The 27,826-nt window shown below is 34.2% G+C and overlaps 3 protein-coding genes across 5 annotated transcripts; all 3 read left to right on the plus strand.

Annotated features, from left to right (window-relative positions):
- The first annotated feature begins 1,300 nt into the window (after positions 1-1,300).
- LOC149899225 (uncharacterized) lies at positions 1,301-14,244 on the plus strand. Of its 3 annotated transcripts, none has more exons than XM_090114470.1 (10): positions 1,301-1,449; positions 2,738-2,860; positions 3,653-3,779; positions 4,164-4,258; positions 6,193-6,282; positions 7,200-7,318; positions 8,266-8,405; positions 10,354-10,499; positions 12,952-12,999; positions 13,372-14,244. In XM_090114470.1, exons 1-10 carry the CDS (start codon positions 1,414-1,416, stop codon positions 13,435-13,437), a joined length of 990 nt encoding a protein of 329 aa, XP_089970596.1. In that variant the 5' UTR covers positions 1,301-1,413; the 3' UTR covers positions 13,438-14,244. The 3 variants fall into 3 exon arrangements, with proteins under 3 accessions (XP_089970596.1, XP_089970597.1, XP_089970598.1); XM_090114471.1 differs by having other exon boundaries at positions 3,695-3,779; XM_090114472.1 differs by having other exon boundaries at positions 3,704-3,779.
- Positions 14,245-19,384: 5,140 nt separating this feature from the next.
- Positions 19,385-22,388, plus strand: LOC149899226 (farnesol dehydrogenase-like). The gene is made up of 7 exons (XM_090114697.1): positions 19,385-19,633; positions 20,007-20,133; positions 20,324-20,480; positions 20,791-20,932; positions 21,241-21,370; positions 21,756-21,887; positions 22,283-22,388. Exons 2-7 carry the CDS (start codon positions 20,014-20,016, stop codon positions 22,325-22,327), a joined length of 726 nt encoding a protein of 241 aa, XP_089970823.1. The 5' UTR covers positions 19,385-19,633; positions 20,007-20,013; the 3' UTR covers positions 22,328-22,388.
- A 385-nt stretch (positions 22,389-22,773) lies between these two features.
- On the plus strand, positions 22,774-27,697 carry LOC149899227 (farnesol dehydrogenase-like). The gene is made up of 7 exons (XM_090114463.1): positions 22,774-22,921; positions 23,060-23,243; positions 23,666-23,831; positions 24,933-25,074; positions 25,417-25,546; positions 25,828-25,959; positions 27,352-27,697. Exons 2-7 carry the CDS (start codon positions 23,112-23,114, stop codon positions 27,394-27,396), a joined length of 747 nt encoding a protein of 248 aa, XP_089970589.1. The 5' UTR covers positions 22,774-22,921; positions 23,060-23,111; the 3' UTR covers positions 27,397-27,697.
- Positions 27,698-27,826: the final 129 nt, after the last annotated feature.

Consider the following 27,826-nt stretch of genomic DNA (forward strand, 5'->3'; position numbering starts at 1 on the left):
TATTAAAAGAAACCTTTTTTTATTAAGAAAACACACATTTAAGTATTTATAGGCATTAAAAATACGATTTATACGGCAGCTATTTTAATTACCGTATAAAAATATACGGCAATTGGCTGAACTGAAGTAAACAAAAATATATTGCGTTCCTAAATTCAAATATCTATTATCTATCTTCGAAAATATTAGTGTCTATCGTCTTTATTTTAACTCATTCTGCCTCGCTCCTCCTCCTACTCGGATATTGGTTGTGCTCTGTGGTTGTGCTATTTATTGTATTGTTGTCATTGAGTGCTTTGTTTTTAACCGACTTCAAAAAAAGGAGGAGATTTCACACCGATTTTGTTTTTATTTTGAATTAACAACCAATAATATTTGAAAACTCTTAGTTCTAAAATAATTGCGACACTAAAATAATTTATGTATCTTTAATTACAGGAAATTATAACAATCATATTATAAAATATATATTTTAACGGGTGACAATATTATTTACAGTGTAATAAGAAAAAGGATAGAAAATGTGAACAAAGATTGTATCACTTAATAAATTTATCATAGGTACTACATGAACTTTTATAAATGTATACAGTGAAAAAATGACTAAATGACTAGGTACGTCTTGTTAAAAATACATATTTTATTTTATTTTATTTATTTGGTCAACCAACATTTGTTTACAATGATTCTTAAATATAAATTTTACATAACATATAGTTCTTGCGATAAAGTAACAAATAATTACAGGTTAACACAGCATGCGCCAATTAGAGAGCCAATTCCGCCAATTCTATACAGAGCTATTTCTTACAAGTAGGATACTTGTTATTGTTAATATTATTAAAAGAATAAGAATTATTTAATTATGGTGATGACAACAATTGAAGGTTTTAATTTTATGATATGATCTATCATTTGATTTTTTTTTAATTATACCTTTTTTTATCAACTGGCAACTTAGTTTAGTTTTCTCTAAAAATTTCTGGCAACACTCATGATAATATCGGAAGGATTTTATCGGACAATGTGAAAGGGAAAATTGTATCCGATATCGGATATCGGCTATCGGCGTCCGATATCCGATATCGGATCGGATAATGTGAAAACGCTCTAAGGTGTTATACATCACTTCTAATCTTCCATAAATCTTTACAGTATATCTAAATTTAAGATTATAGTCAATTATAATTGATTCTTGAATATTGCTCTACAAAGTTTTAGATAAATTCTAAAATCTAAATTCTAAACCGTAACAAACTTTGCAATGGCATTATCTGTGGTGTTGCCTGTGCCCCACCCCGCATCTTCTTGTCCCCTTTTCCGACGACTTGTCGTCAAATTGTAAAAGTATTTCATTTTATCGAAAAATAATTGTTTATTTATGTTTTTCAAGAGGAAAAAAGTGTTTCAATAATGGATAAATGTGGAATATGTTTAAAGCCAGCAGAGGTATGTAGATTTGTGCATATATGATAAGTATGCCGTGCCGTATGCGGTCAATATTTTTTGTTTTCATTGCGTGATAGTTATAAAAATAACATTCTAAATCGTATTTCCAGAAGATATTAATCAAAAACTATTGCACTTGCACAATTATAACGCTAGCATTACTTTTTCACAATCTTCTTGACCAATTAAAACAAAAAAACTTAGTTCGAAACCAGCCCGCCTTATTTTTTTTATTTACCTCGACCGTCGCTCAGTTTTTTTTACGTCTGGCTCCGCGCCGCATAAAAACTTTAGTGTTTATTTTTTTCTTTGATTGCTGAATGTTAGTTCTCTGCGTTCTATATCAGTTGGTATTGAGAATTATGGCTTTATTTTAACGATCAGAAAGGCATCAAAGTTTACGAAAACCGTAGTTTCTCGTATTTTTATATAGTTAATTTATCTCATTTATTTACTTTTTGTTAAGATTTATTTTTATGAAATCACATGTATACTCATATAATTTTATGAAACTCATCTTAAAAAAATATTCCATGTAAAGTTAGTTGCAAGAGAAGATACCTACTTATAAAAATTATAATCATTTTAAGTATATTATAAGTATAATATTTTTTAATATTCCTTCATCATGTATATCATTATGAAGGAACCATTAAATTTGCCCAAAAAATTAATGAAGCAAATTTTACATTTTATTTAAAAACTCAGGCCCCGGAACCACAGACACAATAGAAAATCCTGGGACCGATCGGGCCGCTTGGGGCTCAATGGGTTAATAATAAATACTCATAAAAAAAAATTGTTTTCCAATTGTCAGAACTAGACAAAATTTAAATGAGACCAACCAGAAGGCACCACTTTTCAAGTAAAAAAAGAATTGAGCATTGAAATCGGTTCACTATTAAATAAAATATACTTAATTGAAATATATAACAGTTACTATGCCTTTTTATGCCTATGCCTTTATCGGCTATACAAATACTTTATCTCGAAGACGGTGACAATTTATGACCTCTGAATTAGCCTTAAAACTGTATCCAATTTATTATAGTGAAGAACAGAAGAGGTATAATATGTTTTACTTTTAGTACTGTGAAATTCATCGCAAATTAATTAGTCATATTCTCATATGATTGTCCAATTAGATTGAATTCATTCTTAATTTTCCCTATTAGTAAGTAGCTGACACTAACCAGCCAGACCTCAGTTTGTTTATCTAACTAAAACACTCCAGACCACCCTTTGTCAATTAAAATAACTTCTCTATATAATGTGTATTTAATTTCAGCAACTATTCGAAACTGGCAAGGATGGGGTGTATGCCTGTTTCAAATGCCAGCCGCTTGTGCCAGAAGTGACCATAGGAGACAACGATCAAGGCACTTCAGAACAATCGTCTAATAATGATGAGGTAAATAGTATACTAGTAAAAGATATAAAAATAAACTAAGAACAAGATTCATTTATTGCTCCATATTATGAATATAATAATATGTCCGTCTGGCCAAGCTATTTTGGTGGTATTTTATTAGTTAAAAATATTATTAAGAATTTAGATTTAATAATTATATGTTATAGTGGTTTCTCTGTTATTAATTTAATTTATAGACATAAACTTTGATTTTATTCCTCATTTTCCTCAACATGATTGAGTCTGTGTTTTGGATATTGTCATTTTTTACTGATATTTTTATAAATAGCTCTTGATGTCTGTAAAACTTGTTTTCCAATTCATTATGTTTATATCACATGTTTTTATGATGCTATTTATATACATAGTTTATTTTTAGACAGTAAAATAATTCAGAAAGGTAAAATAAAATAAATAATGTGTTGAATAAGACACTTGCTTTTTTTAAATATGATTTATTATGTCTATACATAGTTTTAATTAAATTAAAACTTAAATTAATATTATGAGGAAAATTATCAATGTAATTATAAGGTCAGCTCTGATAGACTAGCGCGAATGTAAATTTTAGGTCTTATAAGAAATACAAAAATCTGGTATCACTCATATGATAGTGGACTTAATTTTAAAATGTTTTTGTTTCATACTATCACTATATTTTGTTTCATGTGATATCACTAACATGTTTACTAATATTATTGAGATTATCTTCAAAATCGTATAAAACATTTCATGAATTTAGTTGAAATATTTAATATTCTGGGAGAACAATGTAGGGCGTGTTATTTTCAGGATCAAAATTATGGAAATTATCAGTGTAATGTCTGTCACAAGTCATTCCAGAAAAATATGCAGTTGCAAAATCACATGCGGAACCATCGCGCCGAGAGACGGTTCATGTGCACGTTCTGTAATAAAGGTTTGTATTAGTTAAATAATCAATTTTCAGTTTGAAACCCTAGAAACTAGAAATTTGTGCACTGAGAGGTACCTATTATAAAACTTGAGGACAAAAAAAATTTACGCGTTGTTTGATTTTTGCGGGTAACTTTTAAAAAAAGTCAATTTAAGTTACTCCTAAAGTTCTACATAAACCTGTTGGAACTACAGGGTTTCAAGAACATAATAGAAGAAATTACTTATAACAAATTAGTATACAGTCATATTAGTATATTACATTAAAAATTTAAATAATAATGTAAAGGTAGATGCTTAAAATTTACTTTTGACAATTACTTAATATATTCAAGACTCTGATTTTCCTTGTTCTTATAATTTTTGTAATAATATATTGTTTTTACAGCGTTCTCGCAGTCGAACAATTTGCGAGCACACCTGCGTATCCACACCAATGAGCGACCTTATAAATGTCAGGAATGTGGCAAAGCCTTTACCCAAGTGAGTAAAATAAAATAAAAACATGCTATATTATTTACGAATTATTTTATGCACCTATATGAAATTATATTTTGTAAAGAACTAAACTTACCTGTGGGCTGTGGCGTACCTTGTTTTGATGAGCTATGTAACTATGTATTTTATACTTTCGTTTATTTTTCATTCCACTTTTTTATTGGTTAAAAATATGTGATAATCTACATCTATTATATTATATACTGAGATATACTATTTTCAATAAAATGTGAGGTATTTGAAGAACTTTCGTGATTTGAATAGATTTGTTCTGTTGAGTCATGCATGTAAAATATTATATGTGTAGTCTAACGGTCTAAAATGTGTAGGTACCTACTTTAAAATTTTCTTAGAATTTTATGAGTCACTAAGGCCTTGTATTTAAGTTTTATATTTGTTTAAAATACAAAAACTGAATCTAAAAATATCAGGTATAACTGCTAAGTCATGCTGAAATTTGTAAATATGTAAATGTAAAATAGAAATACGTTACCGCGCCAATATTGGTACCTCTTAATATTGTACAATAGATCAAGAGCCCACGACGGCCAGACTTTCCTTTCTTTCGGAAAGTTGAAAGTTTCTCTGTATATGTCTCCTATACAGATAAGAACGACCAGCGACTATCAAGTTTGGGTTGTGGTTACTTTGGCAAGAAACAGGTAGTGAAGGTGTATAAAATAGTACCTAACTTTCATTATAGTTTAAAAGCTAAATTTTATATATGTTACTTGGGGACCTATAAAAAGACATTACCTTAAGAGCCAGACAGTTTTCATGGTTCTTACATCTAGCCAGACACATTTAAAAAATAACTAACATATCATCAAATTCACATAACTACCTAAAAGCGTAACAAATATGAAATAACCCACTAAAACATTAGTTAACAATAATTATTAAAAAAATAAAAGAATAATATATAAGTAATAAAGTTATTACTTATCTTTTACGGGGGTTTATGTTGATGAAATTTCACGTATCTCGATGACACAATAAAAAAGTCATCGGGATACGTGAAATTCCATCAACATAAGTCTAAGTAAAAGATAAGTAATAACTTTATTACTTATATATTATTCTTTTATTTTTTTAATAATTATAGTTAACTAATGTTTTAGTGGGTTATTTCATATTTGTTACGCTTTTAGGTAGTTATGTGAATTTGATGATATGTTAGTTATTTTTTAAATGTGTCTGGCTAGATGTAAGAACCATGAAAACTGTCTGGCTCTTAAGGTAATGTCTTTTTATAGGTCCCCAAGTAACATATATAAAATTTAGCTTTTAAACTATAATGAAAGTTAGGTACTATTTTATACACCTTCACTACCTGTTTCTTGCCAAAGTAACCACAACCCAAACTTGATAGTCGCTGGTCGTTCTTATCTGTATAGGAGACATATACAGAGAAACTTTCAACTTTCCGAAAGAAAGGAAAGTCTGGCCGTCGTGGGCTCTTATATTACAAGGTATTATGAAGGCATACAAGCATAGAATACCTTAGGTAAATATTTTATTTTTAAAATAAATTATGTCTGAATTTATCCACATTAATATGGTAAGTTTTTAGATGCCCGAAATAACTAATTAGTATAACATCTTATGGTCTTGCCACAAAACAAATTAAACACAGTCTCACTTTAAACCAGGGATCTGTCACTATTATAAACTCAAACTCAAACTCAAACATTCATTTATTCAATTAGACTACTATTTAATAGCACTTTCGAATCGTCATTACATAGTATTTTTAACATTTACCACCTTACTTACTACTTACCACTACATTTTTTATAATTAATATTAATAGTTGTCTATGTGAAATACGACAAAACCAGATTAAAGAGAACCCGCGTTTAAAGTTAAAACCTCTCTAAAGTTTATTTTGTGGTAAGATAGAATATATTTTGTTATAGGTAACAAATTTAAACAATCATGTTCGACTTCACACGGGAGAGAGGCCCTTCGTTTGTCCCGAGCCTGGTTGTGACAAAGCTTATGCACAGGTACCTATATTAACATTTATTCTACCCATAGAAATCTAAATAACAAGACACATAGAAGGGCTATAATGTCATAATTCGTATGAAAACCGCTGTCGCCAAAATCAACACATTCAAACCGAAAGCTAAACAGTACACACAAGTAAACTATGCCTTTTATTGGACAGCTTGATTTTAGTGAAAACTAACTTATCTATTAAATTAAGCTTTTGAATATGTATCCTAACGCACGAATTTACGGTTTATTTTAGAATAACATCCCTAAGTATATGAGACTTTTTGCTCCAATACGAACAAACGTGATAATAAGAATGGTCGACTGTGTCATTCATTGTTATTTCGATTACTATGGTGACACTCGTAATACTTGTAAATATTCTATAATTTTAAGGAAAAACGGCATTATTTCTAAAAAAAATATTTTCCGATGAAATATTATTCCTTTATAAGTATAATTACAACTTGTGGAAGAATTTCCGCAATGGGAATTGCTGAAACACACCATGTATACACTCATACGTCTCCAGAGCAACTGAACAGTGACGAATGCACTGGTGATGTGCAAATCACCTGAGTGGCGACAAGGTCACGCACGCTTACGACTTCTAGTGTCTTGTTATTTAGATTTCTATGATTCTACCTTATATCCCATTTATGTAATATCCACTTGGTTTCGATTGAAATGATTTGGAATAAAATGTACTATAATGATAATGTTACTAATTTAGACACGTTTAGCTGAAAAATAAAAATGTAATGTGCCATTTAAAGTAAAATGCGTAATACGATATTTCTTAGTTTATACATTTTTCGTTCACAATTCAAAGCATATTTTTACTTTGAGCCATTTGGGCCTCGGGAAAATAATGAATTTTATTTTATTTACCTAAATATTTAATACCCTTATTTAATATTGACAGGTAACAAATCTGAACCAACATCGCAAACGACATCTATCGGGTCGCCCATTGGAGAACTCGTACCAGTGTCCTATATGCGGAGAGAGATTTTCTCAACGGAATCATATGTATGCACACAGGTAATATAGTTAACTACATATATGAATTTTTAATTAGGAAAAAGTATTTCACATATTCCTTGTTGTGCTGTTGTATTATGTGTACTCTTCAAACATTAAAAGTAACTAAATAAACAATCGTAACGAAATTAAATTTTTCGTCAAATTTGTTCGTTAAAATTCTACTCAAAAGAAACAAATATGTATTACAGGGAAATCAAGCTTATTAGCATTGCAATAAAATGTTTTCACAAACACACAAAAAAAATACATTACTTAATTAATTTAAGATAGTTGATCAGTATACACCAAAATAAATAGAACCATATTTGCATGCATTAAAGTTTGATTTACAAAGCACCTAAAGTCCATACTGAATGAAGGACATTCTTTTATCGCCGATTCCGTATCGGAAGTATGAACTGCATCCGTAGTTCATATTGTAACTGCATTATACTTATCAATTGTACGCCACACGGCAGATCACAGTGGATCACCTCATACAGTAATAACCCTTATTACCTGTGAATCACAATAAATCTACTAGTTACTCTTTCACACAAATAAAAGACAAAACAATGGAATTTGGTACACACATAGAAGGTAACTTGGATTAACGCTTATTAGAGCTTTTATCCTGGAAATCCCACAGGAACGGAAACTATGCGGGTTTTTCTTTAAAAACACGGGCGAAGCCGCGGGTGTTAAGCTAGTAGAATATCTAGACATACAATATGTAGTATACAACGAGGGCACATATTAATTAATGTGGTAATAATGTTTTAAAACAATGTAGTTAAAATAAAAAAAATATTTATTTTGTATTAATTCAATATTAAATTGAAAATAAAATTGTGTCAGATATTATTGCTTCCTAGTTGATGTCACATATTTATGCTCTTTGTGAGGAATCGATGCAAAATACAGAAATATAAAATTATAATATTACATTTCATTTCACATAACAGACGAGAAGCCCACTCCACACTGAAGAGCCCGGTGCGCGTGCGGTTCGCGTGCTCGATGTGCGACGTGAAGCTGCCCACCGAGCGGCTGCTGCAGGCACACATCGCGCAGTTCCATACCGACGAGGATGAGGAACCGGAGCGTGAGTCCCTTAGACTACTCACTTAGACCCGTTCGCTTCGAGTTGGCCGTCGATGACCGTTACAAAATGACGTCACAGGCTCATCAACTGGTACCGTTGACAAAAAAAATAATAACACTCCGAAAAATAAAATAACAAAAACAGTTTGTATAATTACTTACTTCAGCGATTTCCTCGCTTATAGCAGTAAAAAAAAACCTATACAACCACAGAACATTAAAATAGATAGAAGTGTGATGTGGGCGTGGCCCACGTGTCACTTGTAAGGTAAGATCACCTAACTTGCTCTCAGTTGTGCGCAGAAAAATATTCGAGTCGGTTGTCAGCTGTCAAACCTTTTTTCCATATTTATTCATTAATTTGGACGTGTTGTTCGGTATTAGAGTGCAAAAATGATAGCAGACGAAATAATATCATCAATGAAGGCATGTCATACCATCGGTAAGTCTTATTTTTATTTATTTTACATAATATAATATTTTGTGTTATAACTTCGCTTGTAATTTGTCAAAATTGTATACAAATTTCTAGTCAAAATCAACCTTAATCCGTAAGAAATTAGTACTATTATAGATTGAACAGCAAACAAGACTTTCTGGAATATTATTGCAATAAACAAACGAATGTCGCTTTAGTGATGCTTGTGGCGCATATCGACAGTATCGATACTTTAGAAAAGACAAACATTATAAATATTAAAATTTATTTTATTTTTCCTTAGCTTTCATTTGTCCAATTTATTTATAGATTTCCTAATAATTATCGATAATATTATAATTATCGATAACAAGGCTGACATCCCTCGGGGCATAGCATCAGATAAATATCAGGTTAATGTCATTAATGTTGAGTGACACAAATTTCAACCTTATCTCTATGTGTTGAGGTTCAAAGTTATATCTATCGAAAACTAACGCCCTCTGTTGTGGAGTAGCTGGATGTTTTCGAATTTGGAATTTCTGTGCAATGAGAAACAAAACAGCTAATATACCTAGGGTAACATCCCTACTAAAATAAACCGTAACATGGTGCGTTAGGGTACATATTGAAATGCTGAATTTATAACCTAAGTCAGTTTTTACTCAAATTAAGCTGTCCAATCAAAGGCATAGATTACTTGTAGTGTACTGTATAATTATCGGTTTAAATGTGTGATTTTGGCGACACTGGTTTTCATAGTAATTATGACGTTCTGTGTATAAAACTTAACAATATTACTTAACAAAACGATCAAATAACATAACCAAAAACAACGGGAGCGATGTTAGTGAAGGACGGGCGCACGGGATAGCGTTGCTGACGGTACTAACAGGGTCTGGCTAGGAGTGCGGTGCGGTGAAGCGGAAAGGGTGGGAGCGGCCAACTCGAAGCGAACGGGTAGTATATTGTAATTAGACTGTTTGCGAGTGTGACTGTGAAATGTATTATTCGTTTTGATATAATGCAGGGAACCGGGGCGTGAGTGCATGAGATACTAGTTGTATTGATTGATATGATACAATTCACTAGACCAAGGGTTCCCAAAGTTAAGAAGGACGCCGTGAGTCGATCTGCGCGATATTCGCGAATACTTAACATGAAACATGAAACTGCGTCGCGAGCTGAAAAAGATTGGGAACCCCTGCACTAGACTAATTTACAATGCCAGTTATGTTTGTCTATGTTTAACACACATTATTACCGATGGGCATTAGCGATTACGCGCACTTGAAAATTGTCCAAAGCATAACTCTGCTTATGCGTGTTTTAGGCAGAGTTTTCATATTAGCATATACAATAGAATTTCAACGTTATTACTACGATATAAGGAGCTTATTTGAATAGAACGTCGTTGAGAAAACATTGAAGATCTTTTAAATTTAAATAGGTAATTATTGACCGATTCTTGTAGTGCAATAGTAACATATTATTGGCCAAGTGTAATGTGTATTGTGTGTGGTTTGTTTAGAGGTGCAGTTCAAGTGCGTGTTCGCGTCGTGCGGCGCGGTGGTGTCGTCGCCCCGCGAGCACACGGAGCACCTGCTGCGCGCGCACCAGCTGCGCGTGCTCGCCACCAGCGCGCACCGCCCGCCCAAGCGCGGCCGCCCGCCCAAGGTATACCCAGCACCTGCTGCGCGCGCACCAGCTGCGCGTGCTCGCCACCAGCGCGCACCGCCCGCCCAAGCGCGGCCGCCCGCCCAAGGTATACCCAGCACCTGCTGCGCGCGCACCAGCTGCGCGTGCTCGCCACCAGCGCGCACCGCCCGCCCAAGCGCGGCCGCCCGCCCAAGGTATACCCAGCACCTGCTGCGCGCGCACCAGCTGCGCGTGCTCGCCACCAGCGCGCACCGCCCGCCCAAGCGCGGCCGCCCGCCCAAGGTATACCCAGCACCTGCTGCGCGCGCACCAGCTGCGCGTGCTCGCCACCAGCGCGCACCGCCCGCCCAAGCGCGGCCGCCCGCCCAAGGTATACCCAGCACCTGCTGCGCGCGCACCAGCTGCGCGTGCTCGCCACCAGCGCGCACCGCCCGCCCAAGCGCGGCCGCCCGCCCAAGGTATACCCAGCACCTGCTGCGCGCGCACCAGCTGCGCGTGCTCGCCACCAGCGCGCACCGCCCGCCCAAGCGCGGCCGCCCGCCCAAGGTATACCCAGCACCTGCTGCGCGCGCACCAGCTGCGCGTGCTCGCCACCAGCGCGCACCGCCCGCCCAAGCGCGGCCGCCCGCCCAAGGTATACCCAGCACCTGCTGCGCGCGCACCAGCTGCGCGTGCTCGCCACCAGCGCGCACCGCCCGCCCAAGCGCGGCCGCCCGCCCAAGGTATACCCAGCACCTGCTGCGCGCGCACCAGCTGCGCGTGCTCGCCACCAGCGCGCACCGCCCGCCCAAGCGCGGCCGCCCGCCCAAGGTATACCCAGCACCTGCTGCGCGCGCACCAGCTGCGCGTGCTCGCCACCAGCGCGCACCGCCCGCCCAAGCGCGGCCGCCCGCCCAAGGTATACCCAGCACCTGCTGCGCGCGCACCAGCTGCGCGTGCTCGCCACCAGCGCGCACCGCCCGCCCAAGCGCGGCCGCCCGCCCAAGGTATACCCAGCACCTGCTGCGCGCGCACCAGCTGCGCGTGCTCGCCACCAGCGCGCACCGCCCGCCCAAGCGCGGCCGCCCGCCCAAGGTATACCCAGCACCTGCTGCGCGCGCACCAGCTGCGCGTGCTCGCCACCAGCGCGCACCGCCCGCCCAAGCGCGGCCGCCCGCCCAAGGTATACCCAGCACCTGCTGCGCGCGCACCAGCTGCGCGTGCTCGCCACCAGCGCGCACCGCCCGCCCAAGCGCGGCCGCCCGCCCAAGGTATACCCAGCACCTGCTGCGCGCGCACCAGCTGCGCGTGCTCGCCACCAGCGCGCACCGCCCGCCCAAGCGCGGCCGCCCGCCCAAGGTATACCCAGCACCTGCTGCGCGCGCACCAGCTGCGCGTGCTCGCCACCAGCGCGCACCGCCCGCCCAAGCGCGGCCGCCCGCCCAAGGTATACCCAGCACCTGCTGCGCGCGCACCAGCTGCGCGTGCTCGCCACCAGCGCGCACCGCCCGCCCAAGCGCGGCCGCCCGCCCAAGGTTCAATGTATTTTAGATATTCGTACGAATCTATTCGTATCGTTAGTCAAAATTATTATATAACTAGCGGTCCGCCCCGGCTTCGCCCGTGGTACCTACATGTTTAAACTATTCTATCTCTCAAGTTGGACCGAACTGCACTGCTAATTTTATTATAATCGGTTAAGTGGTGAGAGATTTATATATATTAATATTGTACAAAACAAAGTATTCCTAGACTTTGTTGATGTGTGTAGCAGCGTACTGGACGTGTACACGTACGCACACATATACACGCAACCTCTCGCGTACGCAAAAAACACGCGTCTTCCACACACTCAATACAGACGATTACGCACGCGTATAGACATACCCGCTCTATACGCATACGCGTATAGACGCACACAGACGTTTACTCACGCGCGTATTTTCGTACGCTACTAATACAAACCCACACACACACGTGCACACACAGTATGTGTAAACACGTGCACTTAATAGAAAAATACCTACACGAGCGCACTCACTCAGTTTGTATTCACGTACATATTATACAGGGTGACTGGTAAGACGTTAGACGCATTTTGACAGGAGCTTTTTCTCATGAAACTGAACCACTTGTTCTACAACTTTGCTGAATTTGTAGAAAAAAATTTGGACTTTGTATGGAAATCGGTCAGCTGATTAGCGAAGTTTCCTTACAAAGTCCAATTTTTTTACCAAGGTACATAAACGTTTACACGAACGCAAACAAGGACGCATTCAAGCACGCCCTAACGATCGCAAACACTTACAGGCACGCAAAGGATCCCAAATCTACACCATCACCGAATGTACAGCAATTGTGTGTACACAACTTTCAATACCCACTATATTCATTCTCCACACCTTTAGTCTTTGATACCATGAAAACTATTCGAAATTATTTACTTAATATGACAATATGAATATAAATTAACATAAACGTTTATTTACAGATGATGAAGGATCCGCTCGATATCGGTGACCAATCAGAATATGAAGAGGTAAGATTTATTGTAATAAAAAAGTAAAATACATGTCTTCTTGGAAAATATACTAAATACTAGATTTCCGCCCGCGGCTTCGCCCGCGTTTTCAAAGGAAAACCCGCATAGTTCCCGTTCCCGTGGGATTTCCGGGGTAAAACCTATCCTATGTGTTAATCCAAGTTACCCTCTATATGTGTGCTAAATTTCATTGTAATCGGTTCAGTAGTTTTTACGTGAAAGAGTAACAAACATCCATACATCCATCCATACATCCATACATCCATACATCCTTACAAACTTTCGCCTTTATAATATAATAATTTTAAATAATATTAGATTAAGATTTAAAAACATGAACTATATCTTAATAATAATATTTTGTTTCAGGTGCCAATAATAAAAGAAGAGCCCCAATTTGTCACGAAGTTCAAAGTGCAAAGTTTGTTCCAATGAGTTTCAGTGACTGGTTCATAGACTAAGCAATATCGGATGGCGTTCGAGCGAGAGAGTAGTCAGTATTATGGTTGAGATTGTGTCCGTTATATAAAGTATGGGATCGTCTCTCCGCCCCGTTACGTCTTGAAACGGTTTGTGAATTCAACTAAAGGTCGTTTACACGGAGTCGTGACGACATATCGTTCCGATTTTTGCGGGAACATATCGGATCGGATTTACAAACGGCAGTGGGACAATGTCGTCTCGAATCGGTGCAAATGGCTATGTACTTAGAGTATATTATTATATATAGCTTTTTGTATAGTTTTATTTCTACTATATTATTATCAGAGGTTTAAGAGAAACTTGCCGGAATATATGAAATAGAAGTGGCATGGAAACCATGCTTATATTATCCTTTGTTAGATTTATCGTAAAATGCAGTGTAAATAAAATAAGTAAATCACTGCTATTAATTGTACTGATTAAACATTTTTTGGTATTCGAAATTCCTATTAATGGAGATGTGCAATAATTCTCTCGGTTTAAAAATTGTGTACAAGATTTTTTTAATGCACTATTTTTTTTTATTATGCCTAGTGTAAATAAGTCTTAGAATACAATAATATCAAGAGGTATAGTTGTAGGGATGAAAAAAGGTCTTATATAAGTGAAAATATTACTCAAACTAAAATATAAATTATTGCAATTTATTATTTTTTTAACATAATTACATATTATATACACAAAATATGTAAATCATGTACTTTTATTATTTGTTTCAACATAATTACATATAATATACACAAAATATGTAAATCATGTACTTTTATTATTTGTTTCAACATAATTACATATAATATACACAAAATATGTAAATCATGTACTTTTATTATTTGTTTCAACATAATTACATATAATATACACAAAATATGTAAATCATGTACTTTTGTCAATTATTAATTTTTGATTACTGAGTTACATTAGAATATAATATGACATTTATAAATTTTGGTGTTTCATGTTGTTATTTAAAAAACTAATGAATATTTTTGCCTTTATATAGATCTTTTTTAACTAGAGCGTACTATAACTTATTAAAGCGATTAATATTACGATTGTTGACTTTTGATCCTCTGGAATTCGCAATTTGTGTCTATGGAAAATTTTATTTATAAAAGCAACTAATATAATACCTGTCTCTTTCCTTTTCAACTCAGGATTAGGATCGTATACGATGACGATATATCTCAATTTTACACTGTATATTAAAAATTCGCAATAATAAGGAAAAGTACGTTCTTAGATTGTCTGTAAGTCAAAGAAATAAAAAGTTAAATTTTTAACAAATTCCTATGTTCGTATTATTATCAAATGATCTCTAAATTATTATTATTTGGCATTTTATAACATAAAGGAGTGAATAAATGGAGTGTTGATAATTGTGAATAAATAATTATTATTAAGAAAAAATGATTAATTAAGAAAACAAATATTTAGGCTGAAAATCACGCTTTGCACTTATCATGTAGGTAAATAATACTCTATGGTGTAACATATATATAAAAATTGGTGATACATTCGAAGTAAGTGGAATATATTATATATAGCAGTCGTAAAATAAACACACATACTTATTATATACAATATTATGTTTTAGCGCACTCGGAAGTTCATATGGCAAAAAATATCAATAGCAAATACACTTTGTACTAGGAAAAAAATTGGTTGTCTGTAAAGTCGGTTTACTGACGATAGTTGAGCGTGACAACGTCTTAAGGCCGATTGTGCTTCTTTATTGCTTGTTCCGCGCTTTCGCTTGCACTTCAAGCCTTACATGGAACGCCTCAGAGCGTGGTAACGCCGCATGAGTCATGTTTTTTCGTGCGTGCAGCCGGCTCTATCGAATTATAAGACGTTGTCACGTCAAAAATTGATATGATATACGTCGTTAGACAGGGCTAAAAATATATCATTTGTTGCCACGCCTTATCTTCTCTAACACTCTCACATATAGAAAAAGATTCAGTACTATAAATTATAAAAACATCTGTGTATGAGAGTTTTTAAGTTTATACTTTAATGAGTTTTAATATGTGGGTAGGGTAAGAGAATTTTTTTTAACTGCCATATGAATTGTCGAGTGTGGTTACAGGGTACACTGATGGACCTATTTATAATTAGAAAATTGGAAAATATAATATGAATTATATTCAATTTTTATATTCCATTTTTGGCTTGGTTTTATAAAAGTGAAATCCATAGAGAGAATAATTTTTTGGTGTTAGAAATTTAAATATAATGAGCTTCAACTCTAATTTAATAGTTTGAACTATTTTTATTATATTTTCCAGTTCTGATTTTAACCGATTGGCAGTATTTAAATATGTCCGCCAGTGTATTCAAATACTTATTCCATACAGAGATACAGATTATACATGATTTATTTCAGTAAATATTTATTTATGTTATACAACATAAAACTACACTCACCGGCACGGAATCTTGGCCACTTACAAATTTGCCGATAAAAAAAGTTTGAAGTGTTTTTCACGATTTTTTTGTATGCAGATATGTTAACATATTATTTGTTTAATTTTATGGTAAGAAATCATTAAGTTTGAGGATAATCTTTTACCACTTTTTAAGAGTTACTCGAAATTTGTGATTTGTGCGGTTAAGCCGAAGTTACGAATTGTTCGTTTTAACCTTTTTTTATATCGTTTATGACGTTTTAAGATATTGTTATTGTTGTACTGTAGTCAATGATCATAACAAACAATAAAAAATGCCGTTAACATCTGAACGACCTGCTCAGGCCATCAAAATGTTAGACCAATGACTGCCGCAACGTAAAGTACCTAATGTAGAGTACGTACCACGTTCAGCGGTGCACTATGCATGGAGAAGATACCAAGAGACTGGCAGCTACACGTGCAGACCAGAAAATGAAGGCGTGAGGTGCTCATCAGCTCGAGAAGACCCGTTTATTGTTCAAGAGATACTCAGAAATGGCTTTCTGACAGTTTTTGAGATACGCCACCGGCTCTAAAACACCAGGATAAAAAATGTGAGTGAGCAATCGGTGAGAAGACTAATGAAGGAAGTAAATTTGAAGGTTTGCAGACCAGCACGCCGTCCAGAACTCCTCAGACATCACAGAGAAGCACGTCTTCGTTTTTCACGAGAACATGAAAACTGGACCCACAGCCAGTGCGCTCGTGAGGTGTTCACAGATGACTGCTAAGGCACTTTACGAGCTTCTGATAGCCAAGAGTCAGTATAGAGGAGACAAGAAGAGAGGTTTTCACCCATCACCACACTCAAACTGCGATTTTTCATTGAGGGTCAATATTGGTATGGGGAGGTATAAGTTCCGATGCTCGCACGGAGTTAGTTATCGTAGATAATGCCTTAAATTTGATCAGGTACATTGAGGAAATTCTCCAGGAACATGTTCAGCCCTATTACAGGTTTATCAGTGAAGAAAATTTGCTACTAATACACTATAACGCACGTCCGCGTGTCGTACGATGCGTATAAGAGTACCTTCAAGAGGTTATTATTGAAAAATTGGAGTGGCCAGCTCGTAGCCCGGATCTTAATCCAATAGAACACATCTGGGACATGCTTAAAAGAAACATAAAGTTCGATTCCAAACCAGCACCAATGTTAGATGAGCTTAGAAATACAGCTGGGGCCGTTTGGTACACTATAGCTCAAGTGGACATCAAAAATGTCTTCTAGAGTATGCCAGACTGGATGCAAACAGTTTTTAAGGAAAGAGAAGGAAACACCCTATATTAAAAGGCTAATTTTTTTTTTATGGAAACGTTCTTTCTAATTTTTGTGCATTTTTTAAGAAATCATTTAAATTTCACAGGAAAAGCGTAAATTCTTGTTTAATTCATATCTACGCGGTAGTACTTCTTATAAACTTCCAATTATTACTAAAAGTTAGTAAAAACATTCAAGTAACTAGTTTTGATTAAATTTTTATTGAATTTTGTAGTAGAAAAGAAATAGTGTTATTTTACCCAAAAATTTGCAGTGGCCAAGATTCCGTGCCGGTGAGTGTATATAATTTTCTTACCAGTTAAAGGTATGACAGTTTATATTGCAGATTGTATCCAGATAGATACGTAAATTATGTTTATACATTATATATCTATATAATTTTATACAAAATATTGGGTTTAATTGCAATATAAAAATGATTGCAACATAAAAATTTAATTTTTCAATAAAGTTAGTATAAGAGCTCATGAAATATTTACTATACTAATTATAGCCTTTGTCTAAGAAAACAATGATAATACATTTATTTGTAACTATAGCAATATTAACAGCAAGTACATATTGTATGAAGTGAATAATAAATAGTTTTAACAGAAGGTATTTGAATAGAGAGCACATGTTGATAAATTAAATAAGTTATAGAGTAAAGATTATTAGGAATACCTTTTGTGGACTGTGGTTTTTGTAGTAAAATTGATTATTTAATAGATTTTATATGATCATTATTAGTTTACTGTGTTTCACATATAAATTGATCGAATTCGGTCAAAGCAGAATGAAATAGAAAAGAAAGAGCCTGTCAGAAGTGAATATAATATTGATTATATCTAGATCTTCTTTATCGTATGTTTTGAACCTGTTGTATGATGTATCTACCATTGTTTCTAATTTTATTGTAAAGCGACTTAAATTTGTGAAATAAGAAATAATTTGTGAAGTCGTCGCATCAGTGTAATACAGTATGAAATAAAATAAATCACATCAAGTGTTTATATTTTCCAATTAAAATATAAGTGCTGGTTTACAATAAGTTGGAGTGAATATTTATGCGCAAAATCTTTCGTTTCCGATACAATATTTTCTGCACGTAGGAGGCAATACTCAAATTAAGAATTGTGTCGACAAATTTTCTCTACTTGAATTATTCGCCGACTCCTGAACTGCATTGCGCATTACATATTTAAAAAAGTAATATAAACACTTGGCCATAGTTGTTCTATATGATGATCTACTTTTCAGTTTTAAATAAAAATTTAAATCAATATTACTACAAAAACCATAGTTTCGTTAGTATAAGGTGAAAATGTTCCTATGTGCGTAAGAGAATCCGTGAAGCGTGTTGTTTAGTTGTAGATGTAATATAGTCGACCATACTGTAGCCTTGTTGAGCAGTGCGGAGATTTTTCTATTAACATACATTTATCTTCAAATATACAATTTTAAATATACACGGTGTTTTATTTTGAAATGTGTAATTTTATAACTAAACGTAACATTACAAGGCAGTGGTAACTTATTAATTATTATATTAATAAGAGTCTATGCAAATGATTGTGCATTTGTTTTGGATATAATTAGATATACGCATATATAGATATATATAATATAGATTACCAGATATAATTAGATATGTAGATTTTAGAGCAATGTATGCTCTGCGGCGTCTGAGAACGGCAGCCCACTGATGGAATTTACTTAGGTCCTCCTGAGTCCTTCACTGAAGCTTTCGTCAGCCCTCATAAGCTGCTTAACTTTATAGAGGAACTGGGGTACTTCCAACTTTAGTCTGACCTTATCTATACTAATATTATAAAGCTGAAGAGTTCGTTTGTTTGAACGCGCTAATCTCAGGAACTGGTCCGATTTGAAAAATTATTTCGGTGTTAGATAGTCCATTTATCGAGGAAGGCTATAGGCTATATATCATCACGCAAGACCAACAGGAACGGAGCACTGCGGGTAAAACCGCAGGCTACAGCTAGTTTTTCAATAATCACTGATCGACAAGTTCATTGATCAAGGGCAATGCTAATTGATTTTATAAGTATTGTTCTGCTATTTATCTTATCTCATTCTCATATGTATTATTATGTAATTTTGTTGTTTGCAATGATCATGTTTTCAGTCATTGATTGATAGTTGTTTTGGTTATATGTATCTATATTGTAAATACTTAATAATTTCCAAGTTTAGATTTTCGAGAACCGGTTTCATAAATCATCGTCAGGACATGTTAGGAAACCGGTCGTAGTTTTTATTATAAAATCTTATATAAAAGTAAATAAATAAAGTGGAACTAGTGAATTGTGTGCTCTATTTCAAAGTTTAAACTATACGATACAGTTTCATCAAGAGGTAACAAACAATACAAAGTATAAATTATATTCAATAATTTTCATAAAGCACTGTAACTCAAGTAAGTAATATTTTTTAAACTTGTTTGTTATATTATTTTTTCCATAATCTTATCCTAACCTTGTAAATTGTAATATAAAGGTTCATATAACTTACTTGATATTCTACTCTAATAAAAAGGACTTGGTAACTATATCAAAATTATTGTTTTTTTATTTATAAATAATATAATACATACAATAGAAGTATTACATATATCTTGTATATAAGGAAAGTCGTGTTAGTTACACTGTTTATAACTCAAGAGCGGCTGAATTGATTTGGTTGACAATTTAGAACTGAAGTGAACTGTTGAGCACTACTGGATAGGATACTTTTTTTCCCTAAAATTCAGCCGAGTGAGCAGTTAGTTATTTATAAATATATACCTATAGCTTAACTATGGAGCGTTGGTCGGGCAAGACAGCAGTAGTGACTGGCGCCAGCAGCGGGATCGGGGCCGCCATCTCTATGAAGCTGGCTGATGCCGGCTTGCGAGTTGTGGGCTTGGCGATAGGTGATGTGAGTGAACATGTATTATAATTTTAAAATCTTTTTTATAAAGGTACGAAATCATATTAGAAACTTTTTTAGATGTTAATTAGAAGAATAACGAAACGGAAACTTATATTTAACAAAAATTAAATGTTACTACCTAGTTAGTTACATATATTGCATATAGTTTGTGTGACAATTTATGCTTAATTTTCAGGAATTAAAATCAACAAATTATAACATAACACTTCTAGAATGCGATATCACTAAGCCCGAAAATATCGCATCTACTTTTAAGGCAATTGAAGAAAATTTCGGTGGAATACACGTGCTCGTCAACTGTGCTGGTGTTATTTATCCAGCTCATATAACAGGTGAAATAAACATATTTTTATGAAGATATAGGTAATTAAAAGCGCGTGTCATAAAATGCACATTGAAGGGTTCCGTAGTAGGTATAAGATATACAGGAAGGTACTTTAGACTTATATGAATAGTAGATTACGAGACGGTATTCAATTAATATGTGTCGCCATCTATTCTTTAAAAAATTCAAAAGAATTTTAATGCTATAAAGCTAAATATCAATTTATAGGGTAAAAAGAGAAATTTAAAAGAAATTTACGTAGCGAGACTCTTTATTTTTTATTAATTATATTTAAAGCTTTCTTCTAAAAAATTTAGACGTTGGTGATACTCCGATGAGTAATAACGAAGTAATATCAATTCTGGACGTAAATGTGAAGGGAATGATGTTATGCACTCGATACGCAGTCGCGTCTATGAAGAAGCAGAACTTTAATGGTCATATTATCAACATCAACAGGTAAAACGTCCTTTGGATGCTTTTTTGGTACTTTTTCTCAAATTAATGGCAATAATTTTTATCAGTACCTATTTGCCAGACCTAGAACAAAGTCTTAGACAAAATAAAAAACTGGCCAAGTGCGAGTCGCATTCGCACACCGAGGGTTCTAAACAAACGCATTTTTTATAGTTCGAAGGACAAAAAAGTGATCCTTTAAGCGTTCCGTTTTTTCTATTTATGATTGGGAACCCTAAAAATTTTGGAAAAGCATTTTACAAAAAATGCTTGGTTTCTTTAAAAAAAATACATTGAATATTATTTTTTAGCTTAGCCGGTCACTACATCCCTTTTTCACCCGACATGAACGTGTATGCAGCGAGCAAGCACGCAGTCACGGCATTCACTAAAGCACTTCTCAACGAGTTGGCCCATTTTGGTAGCTGCATTAAAGTTACGGTATGAATTAATTTACATAACAGTTTCTAATATAGTATTTTATAGATCCTTAATATTAATAAATATAATGAAAAAACTGCCATACATACATAATATTTTCCAATAAATAAATAATTAAATTATAATCAATTCTAATATTATAATTAATAGGAAAGATGTGTACGTACCTATGTATGTTTCTAACGAATTGGCTTAAAAAGTAATCGTCGGATTTGGATGAACCTTTACAGTGATATAATAAACATCAGAATAACACATGAGCTACAGAAATACTTCATTTTACACGTGGGTTCGTCCGCAGATTAACCCACGAGACACAGCTAGTTAAGATTATTATGAAATAATAGAAACGAAAATTACCAATTTAATACATTACATTTTTTAGAGCATATCTCCCGGTTTAACAAGAACCAAAATGGCGCTTCGTGATGGCGTTGAACTGGATATGCCAATGTTGGAGCCGAGTCACATCGCAGATACAGTGCTGTATGTACTCTCCACTCCACCCGTGGTTAATGTAAGTTTGAGGTTTTATTATTGTGACATTTATTTTGAAAAAGTGATTTTTCCTACGTAAAAAAAGAGCGTGTTTGCCGAGCATATGTGTCAGAAGTAAAACTTCTTTGGCAATATTAAAAGATACCAATATCGTCGCCTTACTCCATGACGTGACGGTATTGTCATGACCCGACCTTGATATTTTACTCTCTACTAAAGAAGTTTCAAAATTAGTACTTTTATAAATTTCTTAAATGTACTTTTTTAAAAAGGCTCGTCGAAAATGTTTTTGGGAAAAAGCCAGATTTGTAAATCAACATAACTTTATTAACTAAATAATATGGATTTTCATCATATATTGGTAAATTGTTTAAATTTAATGTTGGTATTTACCTATATCATCTTTTTTTTTAGATAACAGAATTAACTGTTCAACCAGTGTCAGAGAAGAGGTTATAGACAAATGAAACCAGATTTAAATTTATTTATATTCGTTTATTGTAACACTTTGATGAAGATAGAAAAAAAAAAACTGCTCAACTCAGCTGCAACTGCTCAGTATGCTCATATAATTGTTTTTATTATTTAAGTTAATTGTGTAATTTATAACATGTTGTTAAAAAATAAAAAAAGTTGTTTTAATTTTTTAAGAACTGCAGTAGCAGTTAAAAAATATTTGAAAACCATCAAATCAAAATTTTTTATCCTTGTTACCTCTGTTGGCTACCACAATCGAGAGTTTCGTACAGGAAATTATTGGGCGTCTCATCAAAATAAAGCTACTCACGGAAAATTAGCTTGATAGTAATCACTTGACTAGATACAATTCATGTTGAAAGGTTTTGTTTGGCATTTGATAGAAATTCGTCATAATTCACAGATATTTTTTCCGGTGGGCGGTGAAGCGAATACTTCCCGTAACACCCGTTCCGATACTGAATACTTATTATATTTTGCCTTTCTTTTGTATTCTTTTCTGGAATTTTTATATGTTTCCGATTGGAACTTTAACAACAAGTTCTTGGCGTATATGTTATTTAATTTAATAGTAAGGTAAGTCCATGCCATTAAAAATGACTAAAATTTGCAATTATTGTAATAACACGGTAAAAAATAAATATCAAATAAAATAAATTATACATTATAATTGTTTGCATTATAATGCAACAAGTTACTTGTGGGATGTTTTAGATTACTTCATTACAGTAACTGTCAAGGTTTCTAGTACAAAACTAGCTTAGTTATGGAGCGTTGGTCGGGCAAGACAGCAGTGGTGACTGGCGCCAGCAGCGGGATTGGGGCCGCCATCTCTGTGAAGCTGGCTGATGCTGGCTTGCGAGTTGTAGGCTTGGCGAGAAGTAGTCATTTGGTTGATGTAAGTCCAAAATAATTGTAGAAATACGTCGTACAGCACAACAGTGCGTAAATAACTAAATAATGTCACTGTTTTTTAAACATAAAATTACAACATACATGATAATAAATGCCAGATTATCAGAAGTGCAATATATGCAACTACCTAATATGTAGAATGTATGTATATAGGGTAATAGTAAATTAACGATAGTTATTGTTAGCATCGTTTTTAAGATTGTTCTAGATTTCAATGTACCTAGACTTCGAAGGGGCGTATCCTAGCTAGAAACCTGAATGCGAGGTAAGAACAAGACCTTGGAAAGCAATGTAGGGTTTTTTCATTACGAAATTTTTACTTTTGTAATTTAGTAACTTTAATTAATTAATGTTATAATTATGTCCTATGTACATATCAAATGAAATATCATGGAAAATTTTCAGCAACTACAAGGAAAAGTGAAAGGCGTTGGTAGTATAACATCTCTAAAATGCGATATCTCTAAACCTGAAGAAATCACATCGACTTTCCAGTCTATTGAACAGAAATTCGGTGGAATACACGTTCTCGTTAACAATGCTGGTGTTATTTATCCAGCTCATATCACAGGTAGTATTGAAGTTATGTAGTTTTAGTACCTAAGCTAGTTAATTGTTTTAGTTTCCAGTGATTTGTGCTACAAATTAACCTGTTAATTTCATCTTGTGCCATGCATTAAAATTACTTAGTAGAGACGCAAGTGTCGATAATAAGACCTAGATTATATCTTTGGTATTAAAATGTTAATACTTAAGGGGGCGCATAAAGCAAAATAACCAATCTTCTATTAGATGATACGTGTAATATGCAAGACCAAATCTAAAAAATAAAATATATATCAAACTAGATGATATGTTCAACGATTCTGTTTAATCAAAAACATAAAATATTAAAATTTACTCGATAAAAAAAAAATCACCAAGTTAGCTCTAATTTTCACACTTTTACGTTTTCTACTTGACATGGTAATACTTATTATGATTTTTTTTTCATAAACAATTATATTAAAACATTTGCAAGATATTTGTCAGAGCATTTTGTGTAATTACTTTTAGTTTTGGTTTTATCTGCGATAAACCACTTTTATCGTGACAAAATCAAACGTTTATCTCGAGAAAAAAAGAGCGCCAAAAGTGGTTTATCGCAGATAAAACCAAAACTAAAAGTAATTACACAAAATGCTCTGACAAATATCTTGCAAATGTTTTAATATAGGTAATTGTTTATGAAAAAAAAAATCATAATAAGTAAGTATTACCATGTCAAGTAGAAAACGTAAAAGTGTGAAAATTAGAGCTAACTTGGTGATTTTTTTTTTATCGAGTAAATTTTAATATTTTATGTTTTTGATTAAACAGAATCGTTGAACATATCATCTAGTTTGATATATATTTTATTTTTAGATTTGGTCTTGCATATTACACGTATCATCTAATAGAAGATTGGTTATTTTGCTTTATGCGCCCCCTTAAATCTAATGCGTTTGTTATATTGTAGTTGTATTCGATGGATGTACTATATAATTCATTATAATACATTTAACATTTTAATTAAATATGTTTTAAATGGGTACTTATAAATTAATTAATGTCAACAATAGTCCTATAGGATTTTATAGTAGGCTGAAGGCATAGGTTATAACTATAAGTATATTGCACAATAAATTTTTAGATATTGGTGATTCTCCGATGAGCAATGACGAAGTCATATCAACACTGGACGTGAATGTAAAGGGAATGATGCTGTGCACTCGACACGCCGTCGCTTCTATGAAGAAGCAGAACTTTAATGGTCACATTATAAATATCAACAGGTAATAAGAAATAATATAAATTGTTTTAGAAAGTCTAATTTTGTATAGAAAAGGTAGACTTCTAACAGCTCTATCTTTTCTAAAATGATGAAATTGTTTTTCTTTGTTGTCTCGTGATATAGTAATAAATAATACAAGATATAAAGCTCACAGACATTCAATAATCAACAATCAGTAATAATTAGATTGAAACATGATAATTGCTTTTGATTCTGGCCCTGGCTAAAAGTAGACTTGATCTAGCCGAGCTATAAAATTCCTTTTATCATTTAAGAACCAAATTTCATTATACATATAAAGATATAAGATAACTAAAGTAATCAGAGTACATACAATTTTCAGTGTAGCGGGTCACTACATTCCTTTCCTGCCCAATACGAACGTATATTCAGCGAGCAAGCACGCAGTTACAGCGTTCACAAAAGCGCTTGTTAACGAGTTGGCTCAGTTTGGTAGCAGCATTAAAGTTACGGTATGAATTAACTAAATAAGTTCACAGTAATAAATTTGTAGATAGAGTATGATTGAGTGACCAATGAGTAGATAGGTTTATTTCACAAAATATAGAGACCTTGTTTTTACTGTTCTGTGATAGAGACTATTAACTACTGTAATTTTCATAAAATCTAAACGGTAAGACCGTTTTTGCAAAACTTTTTTTAGAAATACGTACCAATACATAGGGTTTGAAATAAATAATTGTCAAAATACAGAGTACAGATTGACCACTTATTGAAATTAAAATTATTTTAGAGCATATCCCCTGGGTTAGTGAGGACCAAAATGGCGCAAAGAGATGGTGTTGAAATAGATTTGCCAATGTTGGAACCAAGTGACATCGCAGATACTGTTCACTATGTGTTATCTACTCCACCTACAGTTAACGTAAGTTTTTACAGGTTTTTATTAAAATCATAGTCAGAGATACAGTGCGACACAAAAGAGATGAAAATAAATGAGGGCGCCACCGTCGCTCATATAGCAACACTGATACTGCGACGCAAGCGATCTTGATACTATAGAATAAAAATCCAAAAATGTATATAATATAATCTAAAATAAATACCGCGATTTAAACCGTTATAATTGTTTCAGTGTAGCAATAGTGTAATTTAAGACAAAAATACATTAGTATTTTAATTGACCTACCTAGGTCAAATTTTACTTAAATGTATTTGGAATTAGTTATTTTATAAAAATCGGTCAAGTGTTTAGACTGCAGAGGCGCACATAGAATCAAACATACAAACAAACAAGCATACATGCAGCTCAAACACATTACCCTCTTTCTGGGTCCGTCGGGTAGAAAAAAACAAGGCGATTTGAAAACCACATATTTTTATTTTTTTTGTAGATAAATTTTGTACATTAATATAATTCATCAAAATCTAAATATTCTACTCCTTCAAAGGACTGATCATCACTCTGTTTCGAAGTACTGGCAAGAGGGTACGGGGCATCTTCAGTATCTGTAAATATGATACAGTAAATATGATTTTTTTTCTTATGGTTTGATTGATTAATAGATAGATAGCTGTATGAAAACAGTTATCACTATACTATGTAGTAAAATCTAAACTAGGTACTTTATTTGAGGCTGGTTGGATTGGATATAACTTCTTGACTCAAATTGTGCTGGTCGCACTATAAAAACTAGTTTTTGTTTACATACAAATAACCTCAAATTAATTTGCGAAAACGTAATAATCGCCATACATACATACATTAAACACTCGTTACTAATGGAATATTCTATTTTACGTAGTACTGAGCAAAAATAAATGGAATCTCACCGGTATATTCTGCTGTACGTTTGTAAACGTTTTCCAAATCAGTCAATAAATTTCCAGCTTGAAATTCGGACAAACACCGAATAAAAACTTTATACACCACATCACGGACACCGCTACGTTTAACCTTTTTCATGATGTCTCCTTTTTTATTTAAATTTCTTGTTCTAAATAACAATTTTATCTCAATAATTCTCCACTTCACGAAAAAAACAACAAATTTTTATTCAACTTGACAGCTACATTGCCAATTCAGGGTTGCCAGGTAATGAAAAACGAATTAGTTCCAAAATAATTAATTTCATCTCTTTTATGTCGTACTATAATCAAATTCCTTTTTATTGGGCTTACAGGTTTTAATGAGCGTCAAAGTATCAAGTTTCTATTCGAAGATATAATCTCAACACTGTATATTTATACTTTATCTGTCTAGTAATAAACAATAGTCTGAATATTTTTTATAATAATCTATGTTAATGTTTTTCAGATAACTGAACTAACAGTCCAACGGGTTTCAGAGAAGAGAATATAGGGGTGAAATAAAAACCTTATTTCAACATATGTATTTCTTTATTGTTAAATGGCACTAATTTTAATGTGAAGCGTGAGCAGACGTCGAAGAAGCAAGCCCCAGTATACTGGTTGTGAATTGCAAAAATGCCCTCAATATGTCCAGTTTTAACGTCCACAACGGTGATGGTGCGTTTGCAAGGACAGTATGGCCACCCTGAAAAATAAAATTCACTGTTAATAAAAAAATATTGTATAACTAACCACGTAATTAATTATATTCATTGTAATGTTATATATGGAAATAAAATACATTTCATCACCATTGTGGTTTCATTTTTTTATTATTTTTTAACACCCAGAATTAATAAATAATCCGTGCTAATAACTATTTAGGTGTTTCTCTTAACAATAATCAGTACATAAACGATATTGAAAACTTAAGATTGTAG

The sequence above is a fragment of the Colias eurytheme genome, chromosome 21, assembly GCF_061535395.1.
Source record: "Colias eurytheme isolate Ceu_HAF_F1 chromosome 21, ilColEury1 Martin Lab GWU primary, whole genome shotgun sequence".
Classification (NCBI taxonomy): Eukaryota; Metazoa; Arthropoda; class Insecta; order Lepidoptera; family Pieridae; genus Colias; species Colias eurytheme.